The 8,925-nt window shown below is 34.8% G+C and overlaps 1 protein-coding gene and 1 pseudogene across 1 annotated transcript; one reads left to right on the forward strand and one right to left on the reverse strand.

Moving 5' to 3' along the window:
• The first annotated feature begins 327 nt into the window (after nt 1-327).
• LOC103323403 (putative pectinesterase 63) lies at nt 328-1,898 on the forward strand (annotated as a pseudogene).
• A 2,340-nt stretch (nt 1,899-4,238) lies between these two features.
• Nucleotides 4,239-8,237, reverse strand: LOC103323319 ((R)-mandelonitrile lyase 1-like). Its single transcript, XM_008225306.2, has 5 exons — nt 8,135-8,237; nt 6,960-7,089; nt 5,602-6,261; nt 4,601-5,444; nt 4,239-4,420 (listed from the first exon to the last, which is right to left on the reverse strand). Exons 2-5 carry the CDS (start codon nt 7,057-7,059, stop codon nt 4,387-4,389), a joined length of 1,638 nt encoding a protein of 545 aa, XP_008223528.2. The 5' UTR covers nt 7,060-7,089; nt 8,135-8,237; the 3' UTR covers nt 4,239-4,386.
• Nucleotides 8,238-8,925: the final 688 nt, after the last annotated feature.

Here is an 8,925-nt window from a genome sequence, read left to right on the forward strand (position 1 = left end):
CTCTTAATCATACCACAATTATGTCCTCTCATGCCTTCCCAAATTAAGCTGTAGCTAGTGCTACAGCTAGTGCTTTTCTGTTATTCTACTAATACATGCGTAACTGAAATCTCATTGAACATAAACCCCTATTTAGAAACCAAAATATGCAAGAGGCTCTCCAAAAATCACACATTTAGGATTAATCCCTCTCAACATGCACTGTGCCTTAACCAGCTCTTTCATAGTGGACTATAAAATCAAAGCCTTCTATTCACCATTCTAATCAATAGCACCCAATACGATACAAAAACTCAAAATCAAGAACCAGAAAAATAAACAATAAAAATGGCCCAAAAAAACACATGCTTGGGTGTCCATGCAACTCTAACCGTGACATTAATTCTCCTCACTGCCATTATAGCCGTGGCTAATGATGATACACCGGTACCAGCCGACCATTCCCAAGTCAACACGTGGTTCAATAACAACGTGAATCCGTACAAAGAACAGCAGGGCACGCTTGACCCTGCCCTTGTAATGGTTGAGGTTGGTCGAACCGTCATCAAGGTTATGAAAGATGGAAGTGGAGAATTCAAGACCATCATTGACGCCGTTAATAGCATTTCGGTTGACAACACCAAACATGTCATTGTGTACATTGGAGGGGGAGAGTACAATGAGAAAATCACAATTCCACGGAATAAACCATTTGTTACATTTTATGGCTCTCCAACAAATATGCCAACTTTGACCCATAGTGATTGCCGAATCCGACTACTTCCTGGCAGCTAACCTTATTATTAAGGTATGTAAATGGCTCACACTTGCGAGAAATGTTTCATGTCACGTGATATTATCATCACACACAATATTTTTTTTAATTAAATTTCTTTTAATATTTTTTTTCCTTATAATTTACGTTGATTTGTGGTTGTGTGAAGAACTCTTCACCAAAGCCAGATGGGAAAAGAGTGGGAGAACAGGCATTGGCATTGAGGGTGTCGGGGAACAAGTCAGACTTGTTTAATTGCAGGCTAATTGGTTTCTAAGACACACTTTGTGATGACAGGGGCAATCATTTTTTCAAGGAATGCTTTATTGAAGGCACTGTGGATTTCATCTTTGGAAGTGGAAAGTCTCTCTATTTGGTAATGTCACCCAAACTCTCCCCATGATCCTAAATAAAAGGAAAACTTATGAAGGAACTTTTGTTAACTCTCCCTACATGTTTTACAAATCAAATCGCTAAATGCGAGTCTCTTCTTATAATAGTGAACTTCACGTACATGTTGTGTGAGAAATGTTATGTATACGACTAACTCTTCACTATAACTCAGTTGTTTGTTGTCTTTGTATTATGTCATGGTTTTGATGGGCAGTTAATTAATGGGTGCAGAACACTGAGTTACATGTGCTGGGGAATAATGAAATGACAGTGATAATAGCACAAGCAAAGGACTCAACTTCAGAGGATACTGGATACTCATTTGTCCACTGCAACATAACTGGGATTGAAAATGGCACATATTTGGGCAGGGCTTGGAGTACCAGTCCCAGGGTGGTCTTTGCCTACACCAACATGTCCGAGGTCATCACCCCAGCCGGTTGGAACAACAAGAACCGCCCCGAACGTGATAGGTAAGCAAATTAAAACACACTAATTAATTAAGCATTTTCATATAATTGAATGGTTTTGAGAGTTAATTAATAGTTTCAAATTATTTTTTTTTGTATTTGTTGTTATATTCAGCACCGTGTTCTATGGAGAATACAAGTGTTCGGGTCCAGGTTCAAGTATGGTTGGGAGAGTAAAATACACCAAACAGCTGAATGAGGAAAAAATCAAATCTTTCCTCAACCTTGGCTATATTCAGGGTTCCAAATGGCTGCTTCCTCCTCCAAATCCAAAAGTGTAGATTTTCTTAAGACTAGGAAATAGTTTTCTTAACTTTGTATACATGTTTATATATGGGTGCTCTTGAGAAAGCCGGCACACCTCAAGCAAAATGCACAATGTATAAAATCAATATTATGCTTTAATTTCTAAAGATCTTCCGCTATACAATTTGAGCACAGTTTGTCGATTTGATTGGGATGGCTCAGAGTATTTACTTCCTCATGCAAGGTTCTAGATTCGAGTCCTAGCATCCATGTAATATGTGTGAGTTTAGTACTATTGCCCCTCTTGATACTTTTAAAGTGGACAAATCCCACTCCGTTCAGATTTAATAAACAAACAAAAACTGAACCAAAATTTAAGATCTAGTCAAGCAAATAAATTTCACCTTAATCCACCCTGTACAGTAAAATATGTATCACATGAGCGGCGATTTAGGTTAAGGCTTGGACTCCATCTAAACTTGTTTCATAACTCAGCCAAACTATATAGGTGCTAAGGTGGCTGATCTGACGGTTATGGTTCACCATTGGAAAAGGTTCAAGAGCTTATCTAACCCATGTAGGTGTAGCCTTCCTTGCATCGCAAAATGACCTAGATCCTAGAACTAGACTTTTAATTGCTTAACTTCTAAATGATCATATATTAATTTTTAAAGATAAAAATTGGAATAATCTACATATGATTAGTAGGTGTACTTTAGGTGATATAATAACTAGATGTAGCTCAGGACCACTCCCTGAAGGTGGCAAGAGGTGACAAGGTGTCAACAAGCACAAGGACTAAGATTATCATCAAAAGTAATTTAAAATTTACTAATAAAATTTATAATCATGTTATGTACAAGTCATAAAAGTGAAAGCAACATTATCACCCCAAATAAGCAATTTTTATATTAAAAAATTTACTTAAAATTTATCAAAACATAAAAGGAAAGCAACATATCTTTTTTTATTAAATAAATCAAAACGTTAATCAGATTACTAATACATTAATGTTGAATTTAATATTTGATTTCAAATAATTTTCTAAATTAATTCCTACATCCATTACAAACATTTGGAGATCTTTCCAAATTCAACTTGCGTCATTAGTTATACGCCCCTATAACACATTAACTTATAAATAGGGGTAGTTTTGGGATCTGAAAAATACAATAAATCAAATTTTAAGTTATAGTAGGTAACTTGCTTAGTTGGATCCTAGTCATCGGGTATTATTTGAAAAAATTGGGTATTTTAAATAGAAAAATAAAGGGAAGGGTTGTAGGTGATTTAAAATGAATTTTATGGGTCTAAGCTAAATTTGCTATTAACAATTTTATAAGGTTTCAAATTGCCACCTAGGCTATCAAATCCAAATTAACATTTTTCATTTTACTTCTTCCTTGGAGATGTACTTATAGATAGGAAATGAATGGCTAAGATGCACTTGTCCATATATTATCCAACAGCCACCAAAAAAAAATTAAAAATTAAAAAGAGTTCCAGTCATACAAAATGTTCATAAATAAAAACGTGTTCACAAAAAATGAACATAAAAAATTCCAATTCCATGAGGGGAAATTTTATGGTGTTGGAATTTGTAATTTTTTTTTTTTTTTTTTGTCGAATGTTTATAAAACAAGTTAAGATAAAATTTAACAAATTTAACTCAAGAAAGTTAGCACAAAATTAAATTATTATAGTCTCTAAATGGGTCTCTAAAAGTGGTGGAATAGAAGCATGGCATTATTGTGGTTGTATATCTTTGGCGTAGGCTTGGAGTTGGTGAACGCTTTGGATTGAACTCATCTTGCAGTTCATTACTCTCCATCGGGTTTGATTTTATGGCCTGGTCTTGTGAAATGAGGAAAGGAGATTCGAATTTGAGTGCAAATTAGAGAGCACATCCGCTCTAACAAAATTGGATAAGCCCATATCTACATTATTAGCTCTTATAGCTTCGTTGTTTTCATGGGCACTAATTGTGGAGAGGTAATGAAGTTGCATATATTGTTTAGCCAACTTTGCTCATGATCTGTGCAGCCAAGGCTTATCCACAGAATCTCTTGGGGTTACCTACGTGTATAGGTTCAGCTGAGCTATTTTCCTTCTAATTTCTTCGTATGTGTTCATTTTCTCTTATGGAGGTTCTTTATAATAAAAAATACCATTTTTCTTTTTTACTTTTTCCATTGAATTACGAAAACTGCAGCTTTATAATTTTGGGTGGGGTTAAATTATTATATGAAAAAAATACTAAATTGGTCCGAGCCGCCTGAGGTCGATTTGGTCAACGGATCAGGCCCTACACAATCGATTTGGTCAACGGTCGACTTCTATGTGTATTCCGGTAATTAATTCGATAACTCAAATGATACAAGTAAATATAACTCTATATATTTAGTAAGAAAACACTACACAATTGGTTTTATTAATCTTCCACCTTATTCAGTAGGTACACAATTGGTTTTATTAATCTTCCACCTTATCAGTAGGGCATGGTGAATAACACGCCTTGCAAGCTTATCTTTCTTTCAGCATCTTAACGCCAATATACCTGCCCAAAGCACAAAAATTGAAGGGAAAAAGAATAGCAGCTTATCAGATTTCATCACGAAAAAGCCATATGACTAATTAATTTCTGTTTCGGAGGAGTTATCTTGATATATTCAGATAAATAGTTGATTATTCCATCCAAATAAATGCTTAAATAAATTATTAAGTATGGATAGCATACCTTCCTAACATCATAAGGGTGGCTTGAGGATTGGTCCCTGGTGAGAACTTGAATGTGGATCCATCAACAACACGTAAGGCATTGATCCCCTTGACTCGTAAATCCCCATCAACCACCTTTCCCACAAGGCATCCCCCATGGTAGTGCCAAAATGTGGCTACTGTGTCTCGACAAAATGTTTCCACGGATGCGGTATCTGTAAGGTTCATTGGTAATGGTGGTCCGAAAAAGTTGAAACCATCTATACCCGGCAAACCTTGAGCCTTAAATGGTTTCAACGAATTTGTGCTTAATAAATCACCAATCTTCCTTGTGGCACTAACACAACGAGCAAGATCCAGCGGATTTGCAAAGTAGTTGAAGCGGACATTTGGACCAACTTTGACATCATAGGACGACTGCAGCCTAAGCGAACCATAGGACAAGGGTCCTGGAATTTTGTACTCAATTTGTCCGAAAGTTGAATTTAACTTTGTGGAGAAAGATGGATCAGGAAAAACACTAAAGGGTGGAGTAGAAAATGGCAACCCCGAGAAAGTCTCTATGTAGAAATCGCTTGTGATACCAACAATCTGTGCACTAGAGGCATCCAGTTGAAATGGAGGCAAAATTGTGATGTAATTACGAGGATTATCACGCATAAACTGTCCAATGTAAGGCTCGGGGTGAACAACTGGGATTTTGATAGATGAAAGGTAGGACTCTGGGCCAACACCACTAAGTAGCAGGAGTTGAGTGCTTCCAATTGCCCCGGCGCTCAATATAACCTCTCCCTTACCACGTATGAAGGCCTTATGTGACCTCCCTTTAGAATCACTATACACAATTCCTCTAGCAGACAAACCTGCATGGTTAGAACAGATTGTAGTTATTATCGAATTATTGAAAACCGAAGATATCAATTAACTCTTAATCTAATGGTATTTCTCCTGTCAATGTTCGAATATCCTGCTCGATTAACGAAGAAATTAAAGTAAAAAATGAAAATATATGAAACATACTTGGTGCGTTGGAAGAGAATATGATTCTCTCTACTGTGGCATGAACTGCAACTCGCAAGTTCTTTGGGTTTCCTAGATTAAGCAATTCCACAGCTCCATGTCTCCTTCCCTGATTGTCGAATAGAGTACCCGTGACCTTACTTCCTGGAATGTGATTTAAATTATATCCATTGTCTGGACGGACACCAGCCTCTATCAAACCTTCCTTCACAACAGATTGCCAACGTGACACATTCGGCCGGGATATGACAGTATTTTCAACCCATTGATAGGCCTTGCTAACCAAATCCATGTCCCATTCAATTCCTGAGTTTCCATAAAATTCTTTATCGGCTCTAGAGTATATACCAATGTTGATCATGCTTGACCCACCAAGAACCCTGCCTCTTACATTGGCCACACCGTCTTCGGATGTGAACCTTTCAGCTGGCGTCTTTCCATCGTCTTCTAGCATGAGAGTTGTAAGAATCTCATCTTGACTCAAAACACTTGGATATGCACTTGGAACACTGCCCCTTTCTAGCAGGAGCACCGAGTACTTTGCTGATAAAGTTGCTGCTAATGGGCAGCCTGCTGTACCCCCTCCAACTACAATGTAGTCGTACACTTCTTCTAATGGCAGATCAGTGGAATTATAGACAAATTTCATGTAGCTTAAATCTGCAAAATATGAAGAGATGGAAGTAACTGATTGTGTCAGGAGAACTGTTTGTTATGATGGTTTTTTTTTTTTTTTTGAAGAATTAGAGTGATACCCTTGAGAATAGTTAGTATATAACCGGACGGAAAAACTTTCAAAAATACGGTGAAATTTTCATTTATTATTTATTTCAATTTATTAATGTATGTTATTTATATTCAATAATATGTGAAGTACATGAATTTTTCATGTATTATTAAAAAAAACTTATTAAAAATACACGTAATAAAATTTTGTATTTTTCTGAGTATTTGAATTGCTTACATAGAACGAAAATATTTTGAAAAAAAATAAAAAAAAAACTTAAATACGTGTATGATACGAGTATTTATCAAAGTCGAGTGTTTGTTAACATTTTTATTTTTTATGTTTTTCATTAGGAACAGTATTTCGAATACATACTTATGAAAAACATTGTAGGTAAAGTATATTCGTAAGTACATTGATATAAATGTTATCACTATATATATATATATGTGTGTGTATATATATACCTATAAATTTGAATTTGTATATTCAAAATAATGTACCAAATAATAAACGCACTAAAATAAATTTGTATATCCGACTTCCCTTTTGTTAAATTTGTTTTCCATGTCATGATGCTTTCCAAAACTGATTTCAAGATACATGATGAATTAAGGAAATAGTGATTTACCATGATCAGATGGAGTGGCGAATGATTGAACCTCAGATTGAGGATAGAAGACAGACAGGTACAAAAGAAACAATACAACACCAATTCTTGACTTTTCCATGTCTTTTTAGACAGGCTCACGTTTTTTCTCCTGAAAAATTCAAAAGCAGTTTCCACAGCTTTTCAAGTAACACCATAGACAAAGACAAAAATAAAAAATATATTATTTTTGACAAAGACAGATTTCAAGACAGCATACATCCTCTTTTGACCCAATAATTTGAAATTATATTTAGAGTTAGGTTCACTAACACTTTTCTAATTGGCAGTAAACTTTTTCTTTTAATCAAAACAAATAGCTTTCATTCAACTATGAAGCAAACAAAATACAATCAGAAATATTGGAGTACTAAGTGCTATATTGTGGCCTCGTTAAAATATTTCCATCAAAATCTCCAATTGAGGAATTCCGATCAATGAAAAAGAGAATTTGTTGTTAACTTCTAAATAGAATTGTTATGTTCCAAAAAAACAGAGAATTTTTTATTTTTAAATGATTTCTCTATTTAGTTATTTCAAATGCATTTTATCTAAAGGAGGGTTTCTAAATAATAGTGAGAATTTAGCCGCATATACTCAATACCAGAGGTTATCCCACTTCCCCTTGGCCTCCTTCCCTTGTACGTATATCGAAAAACAAAAAACATCAGTCTAACTTTTTTTTTTTTTTTTTTTAAATTGAACTTTGTTAGAAAGTCCAAATTAATCATTTCCTTTAAATCACTCAATCCCATAATTGAACATTATGATATCAACAATCAAATTGAATTAGCCAAAGTGAATTCTTCATGAACCAAGAGCCTGATAACACAGGTTAGCTACATGGAAACACCAGCCACCCAAATCATAATCAAATACCGTCGTACTTCAATTTCGGTGTCTCAAACATACGGAAACAAAAAAAATTTATGACCAAAAAAAAAAACAAACAAAGAAAACCTTATGTGCATGCTCACATTCCTAGACAAGAATCTGTTTTGTATGTTTAGAAGAACTTACAAATGTTCAATCATAATAAAATATATATATATATATATATATATATATATATGAGTAATTCATACTTGCAATGAAAAATAGCACCATGTCTATCGATGATCGAAAGAACTCCATGCACAATGTGAGCTAGGATTTACCTTAGATCTTCGATGTAAATCAAACTCCCCACCCAAAATGACATAGATCTTCGAGGCCTTGTTACATATATATATAGGCCAAGGCGTTCAAAATCAGAGAGATGGAGTTTGATTTTAATATTAATTAAGCACCCCGAGTCTTCATTTACCAAAGACCAGACAATTAGGTACATTTTTGAAAATAGGGTCCATGTACTTGACAAAAGAAATCAAGTACAGGGAACCGAAAATATGGCGGGGACATGGACAAAAATTCGCAATGAAAAGTCAAATGAATTATGCACGGTGAAATGAAACTCAGCAGTTGGTGGTGTCGTCTGGCGACTTGCTGCTTTATTTCAAATTTGGCAGGTCGGCTGCTGAGACGAAATGGGCTTCAAGGAACAAGAAAAAAATGCATCCGAATAATTTTCAGATCTTTTTTATTTTATTTTATTGGTTTAACTTCTATGATAGACCTACCAATGACACATTGCAAAACGAAAGCGATGCAAATTAATTAAAAAGTAAAAACGTATGAATGTTGAAGACGTAGTTGTTAGAGAATTATAATATTTATATTTAATTTTTTCATAATTAAATAGAAATTAAATTGTGGGATTTCGTGACTTTAAGTACATGACTTTTACGAATTAGTATATATCTATTGGGAATAGTCACATTTTAAAAAAAAAAATTATCAAATAGAAAAATTTCATTCATCACTGGCACCAAACAAATGATAAAACTTTACAGACGAACGGAGGGCGTTAATGTGGCCTCATTAAAACCTTGCCATTAAAAACCCCCAA

Source organism: Prunus mume, linkage group LG2 (genome assembly GCF_029339155.1).
Source record: "Prunus mume cultivar Tortuosa linkage group LG2, ASM2933915v1, whole genome shotgun sequence".
NCBI lineage: Eukaryota > Viridiplantae > Streptophyta > Magnoliopsida > Rosales > Rosaceae > Prunus > Prunus mume.

Coding starts and splice junctions, on each gene's coding strand:
- LOC103323319 (XM_008225306.2), bottom strand. CDS start 7,059: ATGGAAAAGTCAAGAATTGGTGTTGTATTGTTTCTTTTGTACCTGTCT. Junction 5,445..5,601: donor ATTCTCTTCCAACGCACCAA/GTATGTTTCATA, acceptor CTAACCATGCAG/GTTTGTCTGCTAGAGGAATT. Junction 4,421..4,600: donor ACCCTTATGATGTTAGGAAG/GTATGCTATCCA, acceptor TGCTTTGGGCAG/GTATATTGGCGTTAAGATGC.